This window comes from Cydia strobilella, chromosome 14 (genome assembly GCF_947568885.1).
Source record: "Cydia strobilella chromosome 14, ilCydStro3.1, whole genome shotgun sequence".
Taxonomy (NCBI): Eukaryota; Metazoa; Arthropoda; class Insecta; order Lepidoptera; family Tortricidae; genus Cydia; species Cydia strobilella.
This window is the reverse complement of record NC_086054.1, coordinates 10,034,845-10,060,351: the sequence shown is the minus strand read 5'-3', so window position 1 is coordinate 10,060,351 and position 25,507 is coordinate 10,034,845. Positions and strand designations below refer to the sequence as shown.

At 35.8% G+C, this 25,507-nt stretch overlaps 1 protein-coding gene across 1 annotated transcript in view; it reads left to right on the top strand.

The window, feature by feature from the left end:
- The window catches only part of LOC134747179 (head-specific guanylate cyclase), a 96,579-nt gene that overhangs the window by 48,474 nt on the left and 22,598 nt on the right, over positions 1–25,507 (top strand). Inside the window, exons 4-7 of the mRNA XM_063681764.1 lie at positions 2,680–2,840; positions 5,207–5,418; positions 5,955–6,139; positions 14,421–14,599. Of these exons, the coding sequence (XP_063537834.1) occupies positions 2,680–2,840; positions 5,207–5,418; positions 5,955–6,139; positions 14,421–14,599 (737 nt within the window). The remainder of the gene's footprint in view (positions 1–2,679; positions 2,841–5,206; positions 5,419–5,954; positions 6,140–14,420; positions 14,600–25,507) is intronic.

Below are 25,507 nucleotides of genomic sequence, written 5' to 3'. Positions count from 1 at the left end.
GTCTTCAGATGTTTTTGAGGTCTGAATTATTTAAGAAGCAGAGTGGATCTGACGTCCAACTTTCACTTTTCAAATCCTGGGTCTTAATACCTTACCATATCTCGAGATCGTGGGGTCCCGGATCTTTGGAAGGCGTGCGTGGGTCTGAAGCCAACAGCGCAGAGGGCCTGTGAGGCCCAGTGCAACACACGGCTGTGATGGGAAGTAAGGATATAGGCTATAGATTTTTTATATTCAATAATTTCAATGCCGTCAGTACTTACTATGTTTAAGCAGTGAGCTATCCAATTATTATTTTATTTGACCGACAAAGCCGTCATGTGAAAATCATGAATCGAAACCAATTAAAGCTTTAGTAAAATCCTATTTAAAATCTGTGCAACCGATCACGGCTCGCCACATTCCAATTATGCCGAGGGGGATTAACGCCATTTCATCAGATTACATGACATATCAATAGAAAGTGGACGACCACTTCTCCTCCTTTTCCTCTTTGATTATCTGACATAGCTGTGGTTATTCTCTTTTATTAGGTAGGTAATAGGTAAATTAATACACAGACGAAAATGGGTACTGGATAAGTGGTCATCAACTTTCCTCTTATTGTAGGAAAATAGCGATGACAATAGCGCACCCGAATAGCGATAGCGATCCCCGTTTTAGAGAAAGATTTTATCATCATACGATATCGTCGTCGACTGTTGCCCATATACCCATTACGAGCACAGTGTATGCATTAGAAGATATTTCGAGTGTCTGCAGCTATGTATTAAGATATTATTATTTTTAGTCTGGTTTTTATTGAGGCTTTGGACACTAGGTGAACATGTCAGCCTCATGAAGTACCTGATATATATTTACAATTTTAGATACTTACCTACACCTGCCCTATACAAATTATACAATGCATTCGCTTGTTAACATCACTAGTACGTAGGTGCGGTGCCGGTGTCCCCTCAATGTTTACGTGTACTGCGAGCTGCCAAATTGCATGGACATATTATGAATGAATTTATTCATAAAGTAGCCATGCGATTTTACGGCTGGGTGTACTTATCTTTATCTTTATTAAAAATATGTCCTTAACTTTCTTGCAAAATACTTGTCCTTCTCTGAACACAGCTCGCTGAGCACTGAGCGGACGGCCGTGCGTGTCAGGGACCGCGGTTATCAGTTATTGAATTGTTATTTTTCAACAAAAAAAGTAATAGATCAGTTCGATCAAAAATAAATTAACGATTTTGTGTTACAATAGTTACTAAATTTAACAATGGTGTGTTTTAGACCTATGTCCGTGATTCTTTTCTATCGAGCGAAAGTTGTTAAATAACGTTTTCAAAAACTGTGCTGGCTGAAGGCACTGCAACTTAAGGCCAAAGCATACCGCTTGCGTACATATTGATGATGTGCGTTATGGTTCGTCACATTTTCAATATGTTTATACTTACCTACCAGCATAATATTGCAGTAATTTAGTAGATTTCTTTCGTTATAACCAAAGAGGATATAATAGGATAGAGCGGTACTGTCATAGAAAATTTTGTAACCACAGTAAATTCACTGCCATCTCTCGACACACTTTAAAACTAAAAATGAAGATTTATAAAAATACGATAAAATGTAATATTGTCTTCGGTTACCGCGATAGTTACTCATGAAATAAAACTATGAAAACGGATTATATCGCGTATATTGAATTTATAATACATCCCGACGTTTCGAACTCTTTACAGCGTTCGTGGTCAACGGGTGAAACGTTGGGATGTATTATAAATTCAATATACGCGATATAATCCGTTTTCATAGTTTTATTTCACGATAAAATGTATTTAAATATGGATAAATTATTTTTTTATTTGCATTAATTATTTTTATATGGTTTTGACCCATGTTCTTTCACTGATATGCGTTAAAATTGTTAAATAACAAACGAAATCGTCAACGCCCTCTATACGAGAGCAGGCCAAAGGTAGTGGCCCCATCTAATCGAGAATCAAATTTTCGTGATTTTCGAGGCACGTTTTTTCCTTAGACTGTATCCATCCATTACGGAGTTATATCTATCTTTGGTTACAACACACTAGGTCAGTTCGAAACCACTGGGTTTTATTTGCAAAGAACTGAACTTAAACTTTTGCTCAAGAGCAGCGACCTTTTACTTAATACAAATTAACTTAAATACTCGTGTTCTTCCTTATTAAGTCAATTTACAGTTTACTTGGCAGGAAGTTTCCTAATGGATAAGGATGGCTTAGGACCGTAACTCAATAGCATATAAGATGTTTTCCATTTAAGGCTTCGCGATGAAACGAAAAGTTTTCCGTAACTTACATTTTAGGGTATTTTTAGAACGATAAAGTCAAATTTGAAGACAATAACAACAATTAACTTCAAAAAGTTTCCGTTATATTTTTACTTGATTTAATTTCGTGGATAGTGCGATGTGAAATGGGTTCTATATCAGGTTCTAGGTCAGTGTTTTCTATTATATAACGGAGATGGATCAAATCTATCGTGGCGGTTATTTGCGATGGAACAAGTACAAATATCAAAGACTATTAAAATAGCAAATAACTAGGTACTATGAAGCGGCCGTTCGTATAACAATTAACAAGATTTTGATACATATCACTACCCCAACTGGTACTAATGGTACTAATTATTTATTGCTTGTTACAGGTGTAAGCACGGAAGACTTCATGGCGAAACTAGGGGAATATCTAATACTAACAGCGTTCTCCCATAATTGTCGAATAGAGCGCGCGTATAAATGTCTAGGCACCAACCTCATCGAATTTCTGCACACACTCGACAGTGTACATGACGTTCTACATGACCAGGTGAGATAGGTTTACTTACTTAACCTTTTGGACGCCAATGACCGATATATACGCACCGTAGGTTTAACGTCAAAGACCGATTAATCGAGAGCACGATATACCTACATGCATATGCATAAAGATTAATTTCAGTTTTGACACTTCGGTGACGTGGCGTCTGGATGAAAGCTTTTATGTTTGACACGGCGTCGAAAAGGTTAAGATCATTAACAGACATCGGATTTCAGAGGGGAACATTTAATGATAGACAGGGTTCCTATAAAGATAAACTCAACGATTGATACTTTTCCTATGTACCTAAAGTAAGTGCCCCAGTGCTAAAGTACCCATGTTGCTGTATAGAAAAGTGGATACTTAAGTTGGGGCACCGACTGTACGCAGTTCACGCTCAGCGATTGTTGAGCCATTTAGGGTTAAGTTTAATTGGTTGTTCAATACTTAAGTTATGGAATGTTTAAATAAGCTAAAACCGTAAATAATGAACTAGTGATCGCGAAGTTTTGCTTGTTACATTATAATTCTATTAATAGTATGATAATTAAACTAAATAAAAAAAATGTTTTCTTCTATATTTATGCGGCTACACAATAACAAATTTGAACGTCATCGACCTATCAAAACATTTGAGAGAACTGGAATGCGACATCAATCAGACGATACCGAGAACAAAGGCACAAGGAAACTTTCCAGTTCTTATACATATTTTTCCTTTATTGCCTGCACAGACAAAAACATAATAAACTCGGAAAACACGAAGAAAAGTGGCGCCTTATGGCAAGATTTAGAGGCGATAGAGCTTTTAGTTCTTAACACCAAAGTTTGAAAGCGTTTAATAAAATATGAGACATAAATCTTATTCCGTATTTTTCTTCTTGAACTTTTGTAACAGCTCGGCTAATATAAAGTAGCATAATTATCTTTCCTGTCATACAAAGTGAAACTGAATAAAAGCTGTGCTCGTAGTTTCATCCTACGCTTTTAAAGTTTTAATACGACTTAACTTTGTGGACGTTATACGTTAATAATAAGCTAAAAACATTTCTAAACTGCTCGCGTTTTCTATGATGTATTCGTGTTGATTGCATTGAAACAATGATAATTAAAATGGTAACAAAAAATTTATATATAAGCCTCTTGTGAGCACATACTACTTGTAGCAAGTTACCTACAATTTGCCCACAGAGGACATGATTTTTAGTATATTAAATTATCCAAAATATAATTATTATGATAGTTCATGTTATGATCAAAATTCAATGTCAAATGTAACAGTTGGTCAGCAGCGCCCCAACATAGTGGCAAGACAAGTAAAGGTAGCAGGTTTAATGGCATTCGAAAATTGATCGTTGTATTATATCCTGGTGAAAGCCTATGTCCAGTAGTGGACGTAAATATTATGACGTATTTCTAAGTTTTATACAATGATGATTATTGATTACTATAGTTCAAAATTTTGTTATACGCTATACTATCTATACAATAAACGCTATAATTAAACGCTTAGAGAATTGGAGATAGGGAGGGAAATTTACACGGAGCGCAGGCATAATAAAAAGTAACATTCATTAATAAGTAGGTACATGTTTTTGATCGTCATTTGTAGCAGTGTTTACGACGCTGACTCCACTTAATAATGACGTAAAATTTAAATTTTAATTTCCGTCTCTTTTACGATGCACCAGCAAAAAGCTTCGTGGCTCAAAGTAACAGTATTATGCATTAAATTTGGAACGCTATTAAAACTACACAGTAACTGAAATATGCATACCAATTCCTAAAATGTTTAAGCTTTTTGGTGATCTGAGCATTTTTATATTTAGTTATTTTTTAACCAGGTACTCTGTTAACTTGTTTTTGCTTGAACTCTAAGGCAAAATTCGTCTAGTTATGTTTACGAATAAGTTGTTCTTACCTAGAAAAAATATTTGACAGTGCGGCAAGGTTGCTTTATATTATCGCAACGTTTCTTGTCAGCAGGGAAAAGTATCAACAATGGGCCATTTTGTATGGAAATATATTGTATATTTTTACAACTCCTTTTCATTGCCCACTACACAGTCGCATATGATACTGCGAGGTTTCAGAGAAATTAACTTCTGCAAATATAGCTGAGAAAATACTTTAACTAGCTCGAGACTAAACTAGATCTATGCTATATTTCAAGAAAACTTGTATAAGGTTAGCATGTTTATCGTAGTAAAAAAAAATGCAATATGGCCGTGCGCGACGTGCAGTGTTGGTTTCTTTTGTTTTATCGGCGGTTGGAGCAGAGCATAATCTAACATAATACGGACTCTTGCGTTTGAACTCCAAGTTTTTTACTTTTTTGTGATTGTTCTTTATTACATATTCTATTTATTTTTCAGGACGACGCGCAAAAAGACGATTCTCAAGATTACGAGGCCGCCTTCGTCTGCACAACATCGAAAGAAGACAAGATCGAGCTACACCTGACGACGGAAAGCGAACCGGTGGCGTACCTCCTCGTGGGGAGTCTGAGGACAATTGCCAGGAGGCTATATGATACACAGACCGATATAAGACTGACCAGTTATACTAATGATCCTAGAAGATTTAGGTGAGACTTTTCTCGATTTATTTGTTGATCAGTTTTATAGAAATTCAACATTAGTCATCGCTGCCACACTTTGCCATTGCAAATGGCATACAAAATTAGCTTGGTCCGACTCTCACGAAATTAAGAGGGCATCGTCTATCCAGCCGCGCCTTCATTAGGGAGATTGTGTATTCTAATAAATCAATCCGTTTCTGTATAATCCAGTAAGTATATTGATGTTGTAGTCCTACTGGTTCCTCAACTTTTGTTTTTTTGTTACATAGTTTTATTTCGCTTTTTTTTTGCTTTATCCCCTTAACGGCAAATGGTGGCCACTTTTTTCTGTTTAGGTGATGAAGTCAAAAGCAAGTAGGAATACAAAACTATATCACATAGGTCAAAAATTGGGGAATAAGTAGGACAATAACTTTAATATTATTCTTACTGAATTATACAGAAATGAATTGGTTTATTAGAAAACACAATAACGGTTGATAGTCTTAACATTAACCAAAAATAAATACATGTTCCTTTCCCAATCAAAAATAACCTTCCAGATATGAAATTAACGCCGTACCCGTGTGTCAGAAGTCAAAAGTGGACAGCTCCGAAGCGTTGAACGAGGCTGGAGCTGTGGCTAATTCAAGCAAAGTGACAGATCTAAGGATCGGCGTGGCAAGTTTCTGCAAAGCATTTCCATGGCATTTCGTGACTGACAGACGTTTGGAGCTTGTGCAGCTTGGTAAGTGCTCTAATTGTACTAGTTTATTGGAGCCACGCGGTTGTTGTTGTTGTCCTAAGGCACCTCAGCGACCCTTGCCTCGCTCCAGTTCAATCTGACTGCTCGTAGCTCACTCTCAAAGGATCGTAACGTTGCCAAGACTAATAGGACGCCCGGAGCCCACGTGACTGTAATTTAGCGAAGGTTCCTGGCGCAGTAGCTTGCTTTAACAACATGATATTTCGCTGGACTTGCTCCGTAAGTTTCTGCAAAGTTTTAGTTGCCAATGCACTTAGCTTCGTCCTTAACAGACATCTCGAGATCGTGCATTTTTCCAAGTGCACTAGATGTACCTACTATTTTCCAAGCCCACAGTTACAGACATGTAACCAGTACGGACATGATGGTGCTCGTATAAAGACTGTACACGATGAAACCCGGCCATGCATAATCTGTTATATATTTTTACCGAATGCACATATTCAAGCAGTTCTTTTATTTTAATAATCTGTAATTATTGTAATTTATAATAAAAGCACAATCACGAGTTTTCGCCGAATATATTCCAACATACCTTAAATTATTGTCCAGTGTTTTTTGATACTTTTCACTCGCTTCGTAGGCACTACAATGCCACAACTGTATATATGTTCATAAGCTGTTTTATGCTCAATAGAATATTATCTTACCAAAAACATAGTTTTTGAAACTTTTCTACTTGAGGTAGTCAGGAAAACTTGCTACTCCAAGCACTGAAAGCTGTTTTTATATGGGAGGCATTTTTATTGTCAAAAAGTCAAATTCACAGTTAAAATACCTCAGAACTATCTCAATCTGGACACAATCAGAAAAAAATTGGTTACTATGAAAAGAGAATGTAATAAAGTATAATTTTGTTGTTTTATATTAAAAAATAACAAAATATTTTTACTGGAAAAATTTGGAAAAGACTGTCAGAAGACCGTGGACAAAAAATATAGGTACTGTGGAATATATAACGCTCAAAGTCACAGGCAACCTAACTTTATATTATGTTTCTAATTTTATTATATAGTTCGATAACCACAATTTATTAATTGAAAAATGCTGCTTGGAAATGTACATTCATTAAAACGATTTACCATATCATGCGTGGCCGGGTTTCATCGTGAACTTTCTTTACGAGAATGCGTGATAATGACGTATATTTTTTAAACGCGCGGTTCTAAAAAGTGATTGTTATTTTATTACGTTGATAACGTCTGCTATCAGACGCCACTGGTGAATGTTGCTGGCATAGTTGCTCCAACAAAGTGACAGATCTGGGTATCAGTGTCCGGTCATTTTCCACAAAGCGTTCAACTGGCACTTCGTGGTTGAACGACGTATGGAGCTCGTGCAACAATACACGTGGCACACGTAAAATTGGCTTAAACCGATCACATTTCACCGTTTCACCGTTCGGATATCTCAGTGTTCGTTGACATACGGACGCTAAGCCGTTTAGGTTCCATCGAATTGCGGGCTTAATGCCGTGACGTGATTTCGGAATAAAATACATTCATTATTCCATCATAAATCACTTAACTACAAAGGTCAATTATTACTAACTGACAATTTATTTAATTGTATGAAGCGCAAAATAAATTTTATAAATAATTAATTTACAAGAATGTTTCTTAAATCAGCCGTTACATTCATAAATTTATTATTAGCCCATAAGCACGTTATGAATGGTATGTGAGTGTGTCTAAATTTAATTTCTGAAAATAAGTTTCAACTTGGTAGATATAGGTTTGATATATATTGGGGTTCTTCAAAAAAGGAGTGTACAGGTTTTTAAAGGGTCGGCAACGCGCGTGCAATATCTCTGGTGTTGCAGGCGTTCATAGGCTACGGTAACTGCTTACCATCAGGCGGGCCGTATGCTTGATTGCCACCGACGTGGTATAAAAAAAAAAAATATATATATAGGTTTAAAACAATGTTGGCATTTATTTTCAACAATATTGAGGTACCTACGTTATAATTTTTGAGCTGTAAGTAATAATTGCCTCAGTTGACCGAGCAAGCGCAAAGCATCTCTGTTTCAGCCGGGGCAAAAATGCATTATGTCCGACTGTTCTCCTCTGCAGGTCACATCCAACCGATTCTTGTAAAATTTAGTGAGCAGGTTCGATATTTATATACATTTTATTTGTCAATTCAGTTTTTTCATCATAGCGAAGTATACCACGACTTAAGAAAAAAAGAAAAGAAAAGAAAATAACTTTATTTTGCATGAAATATGGTACAAAAGGTGGTAAAACACCACGGTTTGTCTGCAGGTTTAGTACTTCCATTGTACCACGCTATTTAATATAAATAACATTGAAATAGTAATAAAACTATGAAAACGGATTATATCGCGTATATTGAATTTATAATTCATCCCGACGTTTCGAACTCTTTACAGCGTTCGTGGTCAACTAACTATGAGTAACTATCGCGGTAATTGAAATAGTAATTAAAGCTACAACCATTTCATTAAAATATTTTCTGACGCATCATTGAACCTCAGTCGTATTTAGACTGAATTAGTTGGAGGTTTTTGTATTTTGTAAACTGAAAGTTCAAAGTTACGTAAAACAACAAATAAGATCGAATGCTATTTTTCCCCTCAAGGTCCATCGATAATGGCTCGGGTAAAATTGACATCATTTCTCCAAAGCCACTGTTAAAACTTCAATCCATCAAGATTATCTAAATTTGCAGCTCTCGCTATCTCAGCATTGCAGTCAGACTGACCTAGATCAGGTCTTTATATAGATCTGTTTGTTATATGAATGTACTAGACGGCACCTAAAACGAAAATTGGGCTTTTTGAACATCTGCAATAGTTCAATAAAAATATTGAACGAATCGAATTGTATTATACTATTTTTTATAGTGTTTTTAATTTTAATTTAAGGAGTAATACTAACATAGGTATACAAAACGATTCTGTAAGTTAGACATTAGAGACAACGCACCGCCTAGCGCTTAAACCTTATAATTTCAAACACATTAATATTCTTCATATACTCGTATGATGTAGAGCTCACACAAACCTATGCGCCGCCGTACTATCGAAGTTACACTCTCATTTTGAAACGACCTGCTGAAATGAGATGAAACTTCGCATGAACATTCCAGTAACATATGTATATAGATGTCTTTTACTAGTTTTAATTGCTAGGATTTGTAAAACAAAGAAAATAGAGGCAGACTCTTGAGTTTGCTTTAAGGATATGAGAATATATCTGAAATTTTAACGACTTCTACGCGGTACACAAGACACAAACTACATAGATTGCTCAAGATTTATACTTACCTACTCGAAAAATTGGGATTAATGTCACCGTGACGGGGTGGCCTAGGAGTTATGGCGCCAGTCTAGAATACTGAATACTCCAGTACTAATTTGACCTTGAGCCCGATTCAGATCTCACAACTTGTTACGGTTTTGATCTAATTTTGATACGACCTTGAAGATCTTTTACGCTGATTAGTGCATGCGAAATGAAGCGACAGTGGTGCGTGAGTGATGCGCGCCAATCACAAAGACGGTGGTCAAGGTCATATCAGTTCAAAACCATAACAAATTATTAAATGAGAATCGACCTTCTTTAGGGTTCTTGGTCACTTTTTTAGGGTTCCGTACCCAAAGGGTAAAAACGGGACCCTATTGCTAAGACTCCTCTGTCCGTCTGTCTGTCGGTCTGTCTGTCTGTCTGTCTGTCCGTATGTCTGTCTGTCTGTCTGTCCGTCTGTCTGTCTGTCTGTCACAAAGCCGTATCTCATAAACCGTGAAAGCTAGACAGTTGAAATTTTCACAGATGATGTATTTCTGTTGCCGCTATAGCAATAAATACTAAAAACAGAATAAAATAAATATTTAAGTAGGGCTCCCATACAACAAACGTGATATTTTTGCCGTTTTTGCGTAATGGTACGGAACCCTTCATGCGCGAGTCCGACTCTCACTTGGCCGGTTTTTTATACATATATCAACAACAATATTTACATTTTTGTCCAATTGAGTTTCTTTGTGATAATAATTTATTGATGCTGTTTGTTATTAGGGTTGTTATTTATTTGAACTTGGGAGTTTCTGCCGAGGTTGGTCGAAGAAAATAATATGGAGGTCAAAGTAGGCAAACATCGTAAACCATTCGGAAAAAGTATCCCTAGTTCCCAATATAAAACTGTGCTTAATTTTACGAGGGTAGTAAATGAGAAACGTGATGAATAAAATAGTGATGAAGGTTGGAGATGAAATAATTTATTTGAAGATTACAGGTTTCTTTCTTTAGGTATGTATTGCGTAATGCAGTGAATACTGAAAAACTCAATTTTGTTTGGTTTTACAAAATATTTTCTACAAATTCAACGAGTAAAGTGCGAACAAGATATTTAACAACTCTTTCACGTTGTGGGTTGTCTATACATCGTCTCAGTGAACAACTTCATACCTACTTTTAACATATATCGTATCTCGGATTTTCTCACTAGGGCTGCAATGGTACGATATTATAAAAAATAAAATATACCGTAAAATGGTCCTACTCCTCCTAAATTAAGGAAATTATAAATAGTTTAAGTATATCCCTAAGTAAACTATTCATAACGACTACATATACATAAAATAGAAATGTAAACAAGCTTAGAATAAATTTAAAAGTGGAAAAATTACTGCCTTGGGTGAGACTTGAACTCACGGCCTCTGGATCGATACTCCAGCGCTGCCAACTGAGCCACCAAGACCAAGCTCCAGAGCCGTGAGTTCAAGTCTCACCCAAGGCAATAATATTTCCACTTGAATTTATTCTAAGCTTGATAGCATCGTTCGCAGACGTTTCTGCTTATTAAGAATTAATTTAGAAATATATATAACACAGGTTTATATTTGAATATATTAAACACAGAATTGGAGCATAATTCCCCACAGGGGAGCAAATCCCGTATGACCATTTTGCGGTATAGGAAAACGTAACGCATTACGCACTTAATATTTTTTAGTCAGGTCCTAGATCTAACTACATCATAATTTCTCCATGCAATTTCGAACTTCACTGTACCTACTGAATCCCAGAAGCAATTGTTTTGTTTTTGAATTTGGATTATTGTCTTGTGTAAGAAACAGTTTAGTGCCGGACCAAGCTAACTCTGCATGCCATTTGCAAGGACAAAGTGTGGCAATATCATTATTTAATAATGACGCTTTTCACTTTGCTCCGTTCAAGTCGAGACAAAATTTGCTAAATGGACTCTATTGTTGTTTATTTCCCAAACTATTCGTTTTAATACATAAAGATAAATTGGTAGGTACAGATAAATCCGATGAGAACGATCCAAACGAAACGATACTACATTTATTGCCGCATCCTGGTTTTGCGCAATTAATTTTATGTATTCCCTATCCGTTTTGGGTTATTTATGTCTCATCTATTTTACGCTGCATTATCTAGTCTTATTTTTTAAAGCTCACGTAACAGTTATGTTGTATATTTGAATTTGAGCGTTTAGTTATTAGGATGTGAGATTGATTTTGAAACATTACATTAAACAAGAGTGAATAGGCTGTTGCTACTGAACCGGTGAGCTCCATCTTAGGCCCTGTCTTCACTTTCCATCAGGTGTCCACTTCACTAGGGCCAATCGCCGATCAGTTAATAATAAATAAAAAAAATACACAGCGCGAGATACGAGGTTGGAAAAGGCTAAAGGTACGTGAGTACGTACATCATCTGTGAAATGGCCCCCTTAACGGCGTGTTTAGGTAAACTATAATTATTACTCTAACATATTATTGTTCGTAAAAAAGAGGCTAAATAGGTGCGTATTTCGCCTAACCAATTTTGCCTACCACAAACGTGAAAAACGCAATAAAAATTGCTTACATTTTTAATTTAACGACCAATGGGATACGAATGACCCAGCGATGAAATTTAGGCTAACTCATGTTATTAAGACCTTTAGCTTTATTTTTGTAACACACCCTTACGTGTTACAAAAATAAAGGGCAGGGCAATCCATCATGTAGCTTCCGATAAAAAAGAGGTTAAAAGGGTTATTTTTAAATTAGCCTAGTTAATTAGGTGAATTAAAAACAGAGGGGAGCGAATAATAACTTTTATATTCTCCAGCATTTTTCAGAAAAGGTTTACTAAAAAGTGTTCTTTATCCAGTTGCTGGTAAAGTTATTTTGTAAATGGATTTGCTTTCGTTTCACTTAGATTTATGGTATAATCTAGCCAATGTCTGTTAAATGCAAGTGACCACATAAATTAAAACTAAAAACTGTATAATTATATCAACGTATCAGTTGAACAATCTAGCGAGAAAATGATGCCAGCGTCTTCGGTACTATGCCGCAGGGGCTATTTTTAGATTGATTTTAGTTTTGTTTAAGATTTAAATGAGTCATGTTTTAGTTTTAGTTTACTTATAATTTTTATTATTAATTTTAATCATATTTTTGTTAAATGAATAAAGTTAATAGGTACACCTACACTGTCAATGTAACCATAATAAAAGTAGGTAGATGGACTAACAATTGAACATCGGACAAGACGAGGGTGAATATTTGCTGTGTTATACAGATTTTCAAACGTAAAATTAATTCTGTTTAACTTGTTATTAGTGTTGTCAATATAAGTTATATTAGTAAAAAACACCTATATATTTGTTTAGATTCTCAGAAGAGTACGGAAGGTACCTTGGATGTTGACTAGCTGCTGTAACCCTTGCACACAACTTTCACTTTATTGACTTTATGACTCCCAAAACATTTTTCACTTTTTTATTTGGTTACAGTATTAAATTTAAACTTGCCTAGAACTGAATTCAAAATTTACAATTTGTTAAAGTTTACAGCGAGATAATTATAGTTACCTATAGTTAAGTTCCTACCAAATAGTTCCTGTTCAGTTCGATGAAATTTAAATCCTATTGAATTGGAACAGTCACTTTTGCTTTGTTTCGTTCAATTTTCCAACAACGCAAAATCAACTCTATTTCCTACATTATAGGTTCAAATTTCAGTGGCAAATTATAAAAAAAATTCATTTCTATAGCTGGGCCTTAGGAGGCTATAATTTCGCGCGCACCAATCAGCGAGAGCGAGAGCAATCATGTCAAAAGATTTAAAAAACCGGCCAAGTGCGAGTCCGTACCATAACGAAAAAAAAACAGCAAAATAATAACGTTTGTTGTATGGGAGCCCCATTTAAATATTTATATTATTCTGTTTTTAGTATTTGTTGTTATAGCGGCAACAGAAATACATCATCTGTGAAAATTTCAACTGTCTAGCTATCACAGTTCATGAGATACAGCCTGGTGACAGACAGACAGACGGACAGACGGACAGCGAAGTCTTATTAATAGGGTCCCGTTTTTACCCTTTCGGTACGGAACCCTAAAATATTTGAATTCCGCTACTGCTTAATTTATTTCAAAGCTACGTTATTAAAAACTATATTGTAACGTTAAACTAGACAACTAGAGGTACATTTCAGACAACATTCAGTCGTTGCATTCATTTTGCGCCAATGAGGAACACAAAATAGCAGTATATGTATCACTTTAGTCAGATGTCCTATTTCATTGTTAGAGACATTCGACCTTTAGGTTCTGGGAAAGTTATAGGCAAGTACTAATGAGACCTCTTTGTGCAGGGTCATGGAAATGTTTTGATATTAGCCACGACTGAATGGAGATACAGTTGTACAAACTAGCAAATAAAATAGAAGCAGAAAAATAATGATATGCAGTGTTCAGTTTTAATCACGTTATAGGTTTTTAATAAAATGTGTTTGTATTATAAAAAGAGCTAATATTATAATCAGATTGAAGAATAAATAAGATACTATAGTATTAAGTGGCTCAGAAATGACAGCATCTCAGCTGAGGCTGATTAGATGAGCTTAATAGGGACAATTGAAAATTCTGTTTTATTTATTTACAACACCGGATAACCATAGCTTATTTTCGTCACTTCATATTCTGTATAACAATCTAAGTCTTTAATCTTTATACGTCACTTACGTCCACATACGTACTTACTTTTAACCAATTATCAAATTTTATTCAAAAGGTATTAGTTTTTTCTGCTCTATACAATACAACCGAGGTTTGAAACCATGATGTTTGACCCCCACCACACACATATATTTTTTTGCGTATGGCTTTTTGTGTTACTCTACTACAGATTTACAATTTTTAAGTACTGTATCGCTTCTTTGGTTAAGGACACATATTTATGAAAGGTCCATTATTAACTGCTCGCTTTCATCCACAGGCTCAGGATTCATGCGTCTATTTGGCACGGAGCTCGCGTCGCGTGGATCCAGTCTAAACACATACTTCAGGCTGCTGCGGCCCCGTGGAGTTCCCCTAGACTTCCGCGAGATTCTGAAGCGAGTGAATACTCCGTTCATGTTCGCGATCAACATTCCTGGCGCGGTGACTGCTGCTGAGGTAAGTGCTATCCTGACTTCATTTTACTGCCGGTTGCCTGAATACTGTAAGCTTGTGGAGCTCATCTTCCTTCACATCCTTCAAGTTCGAGATTAACTTCTTAATGTCGTCTCTGCTACTGCAGCTTTAGTATACGTTCCTTCTACAAGACAGGTTACCTAATTTCTAAGGTTAGCATATTTTATCGTGTCGCGCTTCAGATATCAAATCGCGACAGTCTATCTTTCTTGCCCGCAAAATGTGTCGTACTGTTACTGTTAACGCGTATTCTGAAGTACAGTAATACGCCTTTCATATGCGCGATTACAACTTCTAGTGCATTGTCTGATGCGTCCTATCACAGTCTTACGGGAGACTAATTTAATGATGGCGTGGCGTTTAATGATTTTATGTCGTTTATTTAAAATATTGTACTATACGATTTAGTGGTGTAAATCGCGGATTATACTTGAAGTTTAAGGAGTTTCGTGGGTAGTCGCAACTTTTTGTTAACGCATCAAACATAGCTGTAACGCACCTAAATGAGGCTTCGTTTTTAAGTGTGTTAATCTATGTTTTAATCAACATTTCCTTCCCACCGCACTGTTTATACACCACAACCTATAGCCTGAATAGCTATCGCTGCCTCGACTTCAAAACAGGAAAACAACTTCGTGCTCTACTAGTTATTAAACGTTTATTGGATTTAACTTTGACTAAAACAGAACAATATTCAAGCGAAAGTAATTTGACTAACAGTGAACCGAATTATTTTTTTAATTAATTTCGCAGTAGGTAAACAAAAATTATGTTAGAAAAAAAAAACCTAAAAAAACATAAGTGATAAATAAAAACTTCAGTTTATTATTTATCAAAAAAATATGAACATATTTATGAGGTACTTACTACTTAGCTAGTCGCATTTTATTAGGCAGCGTTCGAGAAGCTAACGTAATAATATCTTCTCTTCCAAAATACGAAGGATTGTAACAAGTAAAAGTGACAAGCGTCGTGGTTCTCACAATAGGCATCAAAACTATTAACTTTTGCTTGAATGGTAATTGGTAACTCTTAAGGTACTCTGTCATTGGCATTCGTTAGACCAGACCCATAATACTTAAAGCTACTATTTCCTCGATCCAATTAAGAGAAGTGGTTACAACTTAAACGACATTAAGCTACACATAGCCTTTGCGGCTGAATGTTGAAGTGGCTGGATTACACTGAATCTCCTTAAGGGTCTATAATAAGGAGAGCTGCAGACTACGAGTATTTGTATCTTTGGGTTTACCTACAAATAATGATTGCAAATAGTTATATATTATACATCCTCTCCCGCATGAGGGCTATACGGCCACGAACGAACGAATGTAAATGTCGTTACCAGGATGCTGCCTATGAAAAGGCCTATTACTGCTACATACCATTATGCTATGTATTCTAAGGAAAATAATCATTGTCTAAGTCTGGTGAGAAAGAGGGGAGCTGTTTCCACTTGCAGTGGGTCACTTTGAGGCGAATAAAAGAAAGCCTGTGTTGGACCACGCTCTGGGGGGTATCGCACCATCAAACCATATAATATTGTCTTCGGTTACCGCGATAGTTACTTATGAAATAAAACTATAAAAACGGATTATATCGCCTATATTGAATTTATAATACATCCCGACGTTTCGAACCCTTTACAGCGTTCGTGGTCAACGGGTGACTGACCCGGATGGGTCACCCGTTGACCACGAATCCTGTAAACGGTTCGAAACGTCGGGATGTATTAAAATTCAATATACGCGATATAATCCGTTTTCATCGTTTTATTTCATCAAACCATATATTAAAAGTAAGAAAAAGTACACAGAATAGAGTGCTTCATGCTTACATTCTTTCATTGAAGAGTTTTTGCTTCAAAACTGTCCTACAATTGATGAACTTTAAATTTTTTTTTTTTTAATAAAATCCCAGATAGTTTAACCTACTTTAGTACATTGAATTGATTAATAATGAGGGTCCTTAAAACAACTTCGACACAACATTGAATATGGACGGAATAATTTGATGCAAATAGTTCATTTAGACATTTTCCAAAATATTTAAAAGCTAGATTCAATTGTCATACCATTTACGAATAAAATATCAAATCAACCGTTTCGGCTTTACACAGTTTACACACCACCCTTTCGGCGAATATCTAATAAATAAGATTTCCATAAAATTAACGTCGAATCAGACCAACAGAAATTATCGCATAACAGGATTCACGACATGTTCTTCGTGACAAATAGATAATACCGTTGACAAAGATTGCATTTATAATAAGTATTAGGGCAGATTTACCACATTTAAAGAAACACGAAAATTTTTCAACACGGAGCGGTGAGACGCGTTAACGCAGTCTGTCACAATGTGATTGTCGAGTATTTTAAAACTGTGTGAAAGGTTCTTATAAAATTTTCGTGACCTCTGGCACTGGGAAATTATACCTTATTTAAATAATTAAATTTGTATTATATGACACGGAATTTTAAAAGAAAATATGAACGAAAATAGGTGTAGGGATGTATATAAGGTACAACATTCTGTTTGCACCTTAAAGGTTAGTATTTTCTTCAAAACTTGCTAAGCAAGATTTTGTTTTCTGTGCGCTAACGATAATGAGGCAAAAATAAACGTTAAGGTGAAACACGCTCGGGTGGTTTTGGTGGTTGGTGATAACTAGCCACGTTCGTTTAAGAAGATCAAATCAAATAATGCCACTTCGTCCTAGGCATACCTTAACTTTAAATGTAAAAAAAATAAACCACGTGCTTAACGCGCGAACTGTGGCACTAGTCTTTACGTATGCTATAAGTTCGGAACGCGTGTTTTTCGTGGTGTATCTTCTTGTGTAATCTGTGGAAAGGGTCCGAATCGAGATGAGCTCGTTACACGAGATTTGTTGGGGAATGTAAATAAATAGTGAGCCGGTAATATTTGCCAGTCTCTTAACTATGTTTGGGCAAGGCATTGAGGTTCAGGCCAAAAGGTTGGATCAGGTTTAAGCAGAATTTAGTTACGAGTGGGTAAATAGCGTTAGGTAACGTTGGCTTTTATAGACAGTTGCTTATACATGTGGATGGTAAATATGTGGGCACTTGAGGTGTATAATGTGTTGTGGAATACCTACTTATTCCTTCTCTAGAGCTTAAGGGTCTTGTATTGTATTCCTTAAAGAGGCTTGGCCCTCGCTATCGAAGGTACACGTATCTACACAAATTAAATTTTCACATTACCTATTCGATAAAGGGCTTTTTCTTCCCCGCTAGGAGGGATCAAAGTGGCACTTTTCTGTTCTAGGACATGTTTTTTTTTTCTTGCATATATTTTTTTTAGGTTAAATAATATTTTGGAACATAACAATTTCCTCATAGGTGACATGAAAAACAGTATGTGTCACATGGTAGCAAAATTATTTCCACCTTGGGCGTTAACACTTGAACCCCTCACTACGCTCAGGATTCTATTTTAGAATCCCTCGCTACGCTCAGGATTCAATTATAGAATCCTTCGCTTCGTTCAAGATTCAATAGACGCCCTCGCCGTTAATATGTCATTTTGCTCCCTTGTGACACAATCTACCTATCTATCTATCTATTTCTATCTTTTCTCGAGAGGAGTGAAACAATAGTTATTTGTGCAACAAGAGAGGAAAGTTGGTTTTTCTTGCGAGTGTTGATTTTAAGTCCCGAAAAAGCGAAAGATTCTATAATTGAATCACGAGCGAAGCGAGTTAAAGCTAAGTTAGAACCTTGAGCGTAGCGAGGGACTCAAAAACACGAGATGTAAAATAAGTTTTCCCCTCACTAGCTCGGAAAGTTGTCTTATATCCTTTAAAACAAGCGGGGAAAAACGCATTTTATCCACTAGTGGGGAAAGTAATTTGACCTTGGATGGAGCGTGTTTAAGTAGCTTGACAGATAACAAAACGTAAAACGCTCATAACAATGGTTCGTTTGATACTAATTATCATTAAACAAATGGTTTGAGAATCTAATAAAAAACACCAAATTTAGCTTTATTTAATGATTTTATGTCATAAACCTTAAAGTTACATAAGAAACGTTTGTTTTTAATAATGATGTTAAATATAATTCTGAACGCACAAGTTACTTAAAAACTTCTCACGTAAAAATACAGAATTTTCAGAGTTTTTTTGTTATAATATCGTAAAGAGTGATTCCAGTGATGAAGATGTCCTAACGCCTGTGGATGTTGCACTTTCCTCGCTATAGTGAGGTAAAAAGTTTTGTGTTACACACGGGTGCAAATGTATTTTACTTCTCGTGTGTTGAACACTCGCGGGCAAAATACAACTTTGCACCCTTGTATAACAAATAACTATTGCTCTCGTGTGACACATATAATTTTTCACCTCAGTAGTGCGAACATATTAAAGATTAAAATGTATTTCGAATTTGTAATAGACTCCGAAGTATTAAGTGGCAGTTCATGGCCTTGACTTAATTAAAAAGCTACGTTGTTTCACTCCCTGTCGCACTTTCGTCACTCCCTGGTGTGAGAAAAGTCGCACTTTCTTGACTCCAGAGAGTGACGAAAGTAGGCTTTATCGAGCTGCTGAGGTGAAAATGAAATTGACACTAGGGGTACCTACAGACAATTATTGTTTTTCTATCTATGATCACCCTTTGAAAATTGACCAAACGACCTAAGAAAACCTATAATAGGGTCAATTTTATTAATCCCTAGTATACCTGTAGATATTTCTTCCATTGGAACCCTAGAATGTTCATTAACGTGTTGTTATTGTTACTTGTTATGAAAACAGTGCAAAGCCTAAACAAAAGGCCTCGCGAGCCCTCAGCGTCACAGACTACAAAGAAAGGGAAGGAAGGGGTAGAAAATGCCGTTATAAAAGAAACTGTCCATGTCCCATTTGTGAGAGGAGATATGAGCGGTTTTTCTGGCTATACTATTGGGGTAAAGGGTTCTTAAGTTGGCTTTGATTAATATTTGATTGGTGTTCCTAGCTATAGGTTTTAAAAAAGCGGTTAATAACAGAACATGAAGAAGGATTGAAATTAACTTAGGTACTAGAATCATCCAAAAAAAGGGTAAATGTTAGAATTATTAAAACCGTCATAAAAAATTAGGTACACTTCAATGTTTAAGGTACATTACATTGCAGCAGTATGTAGCGATCACGTTTCATGTAAATTATTTGACAGATGCAACTTATAAATTTAATAGCCATCTCTGTCCAAATCCCTCCTAATTATTTACAAAACTTGCCCTTTTTACATTACTCCAGAGTCCAGACCCATTTAAAATTTTAAGCCAAACAAAAGGATCCTGGTAAGTGACACGCCTTATTCAGGCTCCGTGAAACTTTCTTGAGGCAGGTGTCCGACCTGGAGGCGTACTCTTATTGTAATAACAGGTTATGGATTGATAGTGTTCAACCAGCAACAACCGGATCAAATTCATAACCTGAAATTACAATCAGAATACGACTGGCATTCGGCGAAAAGTGATCAGCGAGTTTTTTTGCGAGCGAGAGCTTTTTTCATTGAGAAATTCCTCACTGATATATTTACGGCCAGTATTTACGATTAAATAAGTACAAACCTTTTAATAATCGCAGGAAGTTTCAATAAGAGATAAGTACCTAGTACTTATCTCTTATCGAAACTTATCTCTCTCTGTGGTCGCTCCCTCATGACTGAGGATCGTGATCATCGGTGGATATGGATGCTTCAAACCTGGTTTTTGTAATCTGCCTCCATCGGTGCCTGTTCATCGCGTCTCTGACGACCGAGCAGAAGTTGGTTGAGGATGGGGCCAAAACTTATCTATCGTTTCTATATGATTGAAGTGGATAAACGTGTTAAGTTTTCTTTGTTACCGAATCATAAGCTTTAAGTATCTGAGCTATACCTTGAAAGCGGGATGATTAAAATCACTAATGCCTACTAAACTTCAAGCACTTCATACTTTGGCAACACTTATACCTAGGGGAGACCGAGGTGAGTCGTGACAGAGGAGAGTTGTGGCATTGACGTTTTTTTGGAACCTATTATTTGTTAGCGAGCTCGCAAAAGTGCGCGTTTGTTAGCTAATAACTTGAACTAACAAACGCGCGCTATTGTGAGTTCGTTAATTATTAGTTAATAGATTCCAAAAAAATCGACGATGTCACAACTCTCTTCTGTCACAACTCACCTCGGTCTCCCCTACAACTGCAACGTTTACCATGGCAACTTTGCTTACTGTTGCCAAAGTAGAAAGTACTTCTAGTCTCGTAGATGTTTGCAATTTTCAAAATTAACCCGCATTCGAAGTTATCCCATAACTACTCACTTATTTATTTTCGTGACGCCTCAAGTTTTAATCTTGCTAACTTACAAATTTTGATACATACTATACATATATAGGTAGTATGTTTTAGTTTTACTAGCTTGTACGCTTACTTCATATGGCCTTAAATCTTTTTACAAAATTCATTACTTATTTCACTTGAGTGCAAGGACTAGCGAATTGGCGAAGAAACGTGACCGAAATTTATAAAATAAAAGTTGATACAATAATGCCGAAATGTAAGAGGATTCGTAATAAGAATGTAACACATACAAGTTTGATGAGTTGAAATATACATGTATTAACTGTACCCCTAAAATATACGTTTAGGATGAATTGATTATAGTTAAATATGGCGACGGCAGTTGTCATCTGAGACTGGTAAGCTTTTCATACCTACAAAGAAATTGGTAATCGGCCAAGTTTCACAAAAAATATGTGTTTTGTTAAAATTAAAAAGTTTATAAATCTGAAGCCCTTCCTTTTTGACTTTGCCGTAGTTGGGTAAAAAAGAAACAATAAAGCAACGCGAGCGACGTGGCCCACAAGTGTGTAATTGTGTACAAATCAATCTTAGTGACTAGGTATATATTCGGTACTCTGTCTGTCTGTTTGTCAGGTGTGTAAGCCGTGTAACAAGATAAATCTAATTATCTTCACGACAGTAAGTTCATACACAGTATTTACACATAAAGTAGCAATTATTATTGTTTGTTTCGTTTGCGTTATAATATTGCATTTACTATACATTACATAATAGTATATTTTATTAGATACAAAAATAATCCGCAAAGTAACAAATTTTCGAGTATCGTGATTCATTTTAAATATATCTTTCGATCTTTAATATGACTTCAATATTGAAGTGACTGTAGGTTAATATTTAACCCAACGTGAAATTTTTCAGCAGCAGATTTTATTAAATGACTGAAGTTTTTTTACCTAAAATTTCCACGTATGGTCACATAATATCCATTTCCATAAGTAGTCAAGCATCGTCTAAATTGACAATCAACATACGTATGAAAAATTATATTATACCTACTTCGTCGATTTTTGCGATTTTTGACTTTCTTATTTGCATATCTATGCATTAATATCTATCTGTTTAAATATTATTCAAAGTTAGATTCTGATAAAACAATTAGGTACTGTGTCTAACAGTGCATTCATATGTAGATATGATATTGATCTATGTGCTCAACACTTAAGGTCCATTGTTAGTGCCGGTTCAAGAATATTGTCTGAAATAACAGATGGCGTAATACCTAGTGTGTTATTGCAGTGAAAAGTATGCATAGAATATAGAGAGAAAGGAAATCAGGTCATAGCGCTACTATTAAATCAGCCGAGAATGATGTTAACTGGCATTAGAAAAATGCTCCGCTTACTATAAGACACGCCGTTAGCTTATTTGCCACCAGTTTGGTACAAGAAATTGTTTTCAGGTCATCACGTTATGGCATTACTAAAAATATTGTTTTTTTTATTTTTGTACAATTATTTTGTGTTTTTTGCACTTTGTAGCTTTTCCTCATTCACCCGTTGACCATGAACACTGTAAAGGGTTCGAAACATCGGAGTGTATTATAAATTCAATATACGCGATATAATCCGTTTTCATAGTTTTATTTCATGAGTAACTATCGCGGTAACCGAAAACTATTTAAGTAATTTATGGTTTTAAAATCTTTTACTGATATCTTAACAGAATGTTAAATATTTGGAAAGCTGACTCTAGGCATAGAGAAATACGAGTAAGTATTCAGTAATTAAGCCTACTTATTTCTTCATGCTCTAATAAGATTATAAATATACGCAGTACGAGTTCGTGCCAACGCTTTCCCGACTCGACTTAATACAAGGTGCACCGAGTACCTACTAAAGTTGTTGACTGACCTGTCAGGCAGCTAACCTACTAATTCTCCATTCAACTCAATTCATGCGTGAAATTCAATATCCCGGTGTGTGGCACACCAAGAAGACAATTCTGTTTTAACATTTTGATATTGTTTTCATCTTGTTTTGATACGACCTTGACCGTGAGCACCAATCAGGGTTAGCGGCTCACGATGATGGTTGCTGACGAAATGTACTCCAATGCAATGAAGGCTTCCTAGCCTAGTCGGTAGTGAATTTGCCTACGAATCAGGTCCTGGGTTCAAATCTTGGTAAGAGCATTTATTTATTTGTTTATCACAAATATTTGTTCCTGCGTTATGTATGTTTTTTTATGTATATATAAGTATAGGGCGGGCCGTATGCTTGATTGCCACCGACATGGTATAAAAAAAGTATTTATATATAATTATATATTATATATATCGTCATTAAGTATCCAAAACACAAGCCTTATTGGGCTTACCGTGGGACTAGGTCTTAGGTATTTTATTATTTATGCCATTAGAAGTCGCCTCATTAAGTATTTCGCTTGAACTTATTGGTGCGCATGAGATATCTGATGATACGACCCAAGGTGTTATCAAAATTAAATGAAAACCATATCAAATTGTCAAAACTTAATCGGCCTGAAACATGCAATATCGGTGCAATAACGCTGGACTTCGTTAGTTGCCGGCACTTTACTATGCCAATAGTGGCAAGTTGGTCGTGTTGCTATTTTGGTTTAACGTTTATTCGCCACCGAAAAGTGTCACCGAAAAAGTGAAGTAACTTAATGTTAATAGCTATGGCTACAGAGGTTGAATATTACTTTTGTACTGGAGTGTCGTTAACATAAAACTTAGGAGGCAAAATAAAATTTGTTAGGTGCATATATTTTACTTACTTATAGAAAAAAAATATGAAGATATGAGTATTAATGGGTTACCTAATTCATTCATGTTTGGAGAAAAGATTTACGTTTAAATTTTTGAGACTTATAATAATTGGCCATATAAAATTATATTCGTATTGGTTTTCTTCTAAATTGTAATAAATAAATGTACGTGAAAGTCGAATTTAAAAAAATATGTCACGATTAACTTCTAAATACTTGTGTAAGCCCATAAGGGTAATGTTTGAAATGAAAAATATTCCTTATGTAGAATATGTGTAAAATTACAAAAATAGAGGGAATTGCTCCCCTATGCACATAAGTCGCTTCAAAATTTGATAGCGAAACACGCACGATGTTCCTAAAAGCATTCTGTTGGCTCGGAACAAATAATCCCGGAATAGCAGAGAAAGATGTTAAACTTCGAGGTTCTCTCAGAACAACAGTGATAAAGCAAAAGTCGTATGTGTGCGAATTTTGTTCGCATATACGTCGTTTGGAAGAAAAGAGGAAGCAAACTGAAGATTTACTTAGATAAAAGCGTCAGAACTTGGGACAGAAAGCGAACGGAGAGCGTATTCGAAAAGTTGATTGCTCGAATTTTGAAATGTTGAGTTCTGGAGATGAGAGACCATCTGGTATTGGTTCGTGTGCTGTTGGTCCATTCTTTCCATTCGAAAGAATATTGATGGTGGATGTTGGCGCGAAAAATCGAAAAACTTTGTCTGCCTCTCTGATGCCGCTCGAATATGCAATGAGCGAAAGATGGTGGCGATATGCCCTTAGATCTAGGGTGTCTTTTTGTTGTATTACTTAGATGCGTATTTAGTGAAAGTGATAGATCTCTTAAAAACGTTTTAAAATTCATGCTGGCTTTTTGCCTCTGCTTCGCTTCGTCCGATGTAAAATATTACCGCTCTCATCCCCCATATTTATACCATTAGCTTGATTATATTTACTTTAATAAATTATAAGCTATTTGTATTGTATAATTTAAATTAGCAGGAATATTCATTTAATATTACGTAACCAGGTACAGTAACTACCTTAATCATCAGAATTAGTAAATCAAGGTAGTTGGGGAATGCTCATAATATTAATACTGACATTATTGAGCTATGTTATATTCAATATCGAAAATTCGAACATAATCACACTGACTAAAAGCAAATTCCTCTAATTAGTTGGTAATTTATCAAAGTGGTTTGGAACCGCCAAATTTTGCATTAATTACCTAAACATGCAATATCAGTTAGTTACCAACTATCAAAATATTTAATGCGACTGATAAGTGAATTATGATTAAAGCAGAAAATCATCCTACAGATACAGATTCATTTATTGGCAGCATAAGGAAGTTACCTTGCTTTCCAGTCAGCTTTCAAAGTTTGCTTTAACTCGAGAATCTTGGACGGGTACCGCCGTGACCGGGTGGCCTAGTGGTGAGCCGCATAAGGTGAAGACGCCGGTTCGATTTTAGCCTTGGCTTGGCTACTTTTCTCTTTAGTACCTGTATGATATTTCGGTTTATTAATTTACTAGCGGCCCGCCCGGCTTCGTACAGGGAGACGAATTTACGCAAAACCTTAACAATTTATACACCTAAACCTTCCTCAAGAATAGATAGATGTAAACCGCATGAAAATCCGTTCAGTAGTTTTTGAGTTTCTCATGAACATACAGACAGACACTTGGCGGGGGATTAACAAGGGGGTTTATAAGGTGTAGTGATATAATATAGTAGTTGTGACTACTTAAAAATACAAATCAAAAATATTTAACTAGTGGCTTTGTGTGTGAACATC